General features: G+C 39.5%; 1 protein-coding gene across 1 annotated transcript in view; it reads left to right on the forward strand.

Moving 5' to 3' along the window:
* The window catches only part of ESF1 (ESF1 nucleolar pre-rRNA processing protein homolog), a 70,187-nt gene that overhangs the window by 2,082 nt on the left and 67,743 nt on the right, over window positions 1-362 (forward strand). The window contains exon 3 of the mRNA XM_023512254.1: window positions 1-362. Coding sequence (XP_023368022.1) covers window positions 1-362 — 362 coding nt within the window.

Here is a 362-nt window from a genome sequence, read left to right on the forward strand (position 1 = left end):
TAATGGCAAGAGACAGTGATGTTTGTGAAAATTCAGTGGACGGCAAAATGTTTGACAAAGGTGCTCTGGAGGAAGATTCAGAAAGTGTTAGTGAAATAGGAAGTGATGGAAAATCTGAAAGTGAGATTACAGGTGTTGCTAGAGCTTCAGTTGATAATAATGTAGAGGAAGATGAGGAGGAAGATGAAGATGAGGATAATGAAGAGAATGAAAGTGACAGTGGTCCTGATCTTGCAAGGGGCAAAGGAAATATAGAAACTAGTTCTGAAGAAGAAGATGATATGGCAGATTTGTTTCCAGAAGAATCTGGTTTTGAGCATGCTTGGAGAGAATTAGATAAAGATGCTCCTCGGTCTGATGAG

This window comes from Otolemur garnettii, unplaced genomic scaffold (genome assembly GCF_000181295.1).
Source record: "Otolemur garnettii isolate 467f Iridium unplaced genomic scaffold, OtoGar3 scaffold00025, whole genome shotgun sequence".
Taxonomy (NCBI): Eukaryota; Metazoa; Chordata; class Mammalia; order Primates; family Galagidae; genus Otolemur; species Otolemur garnettii.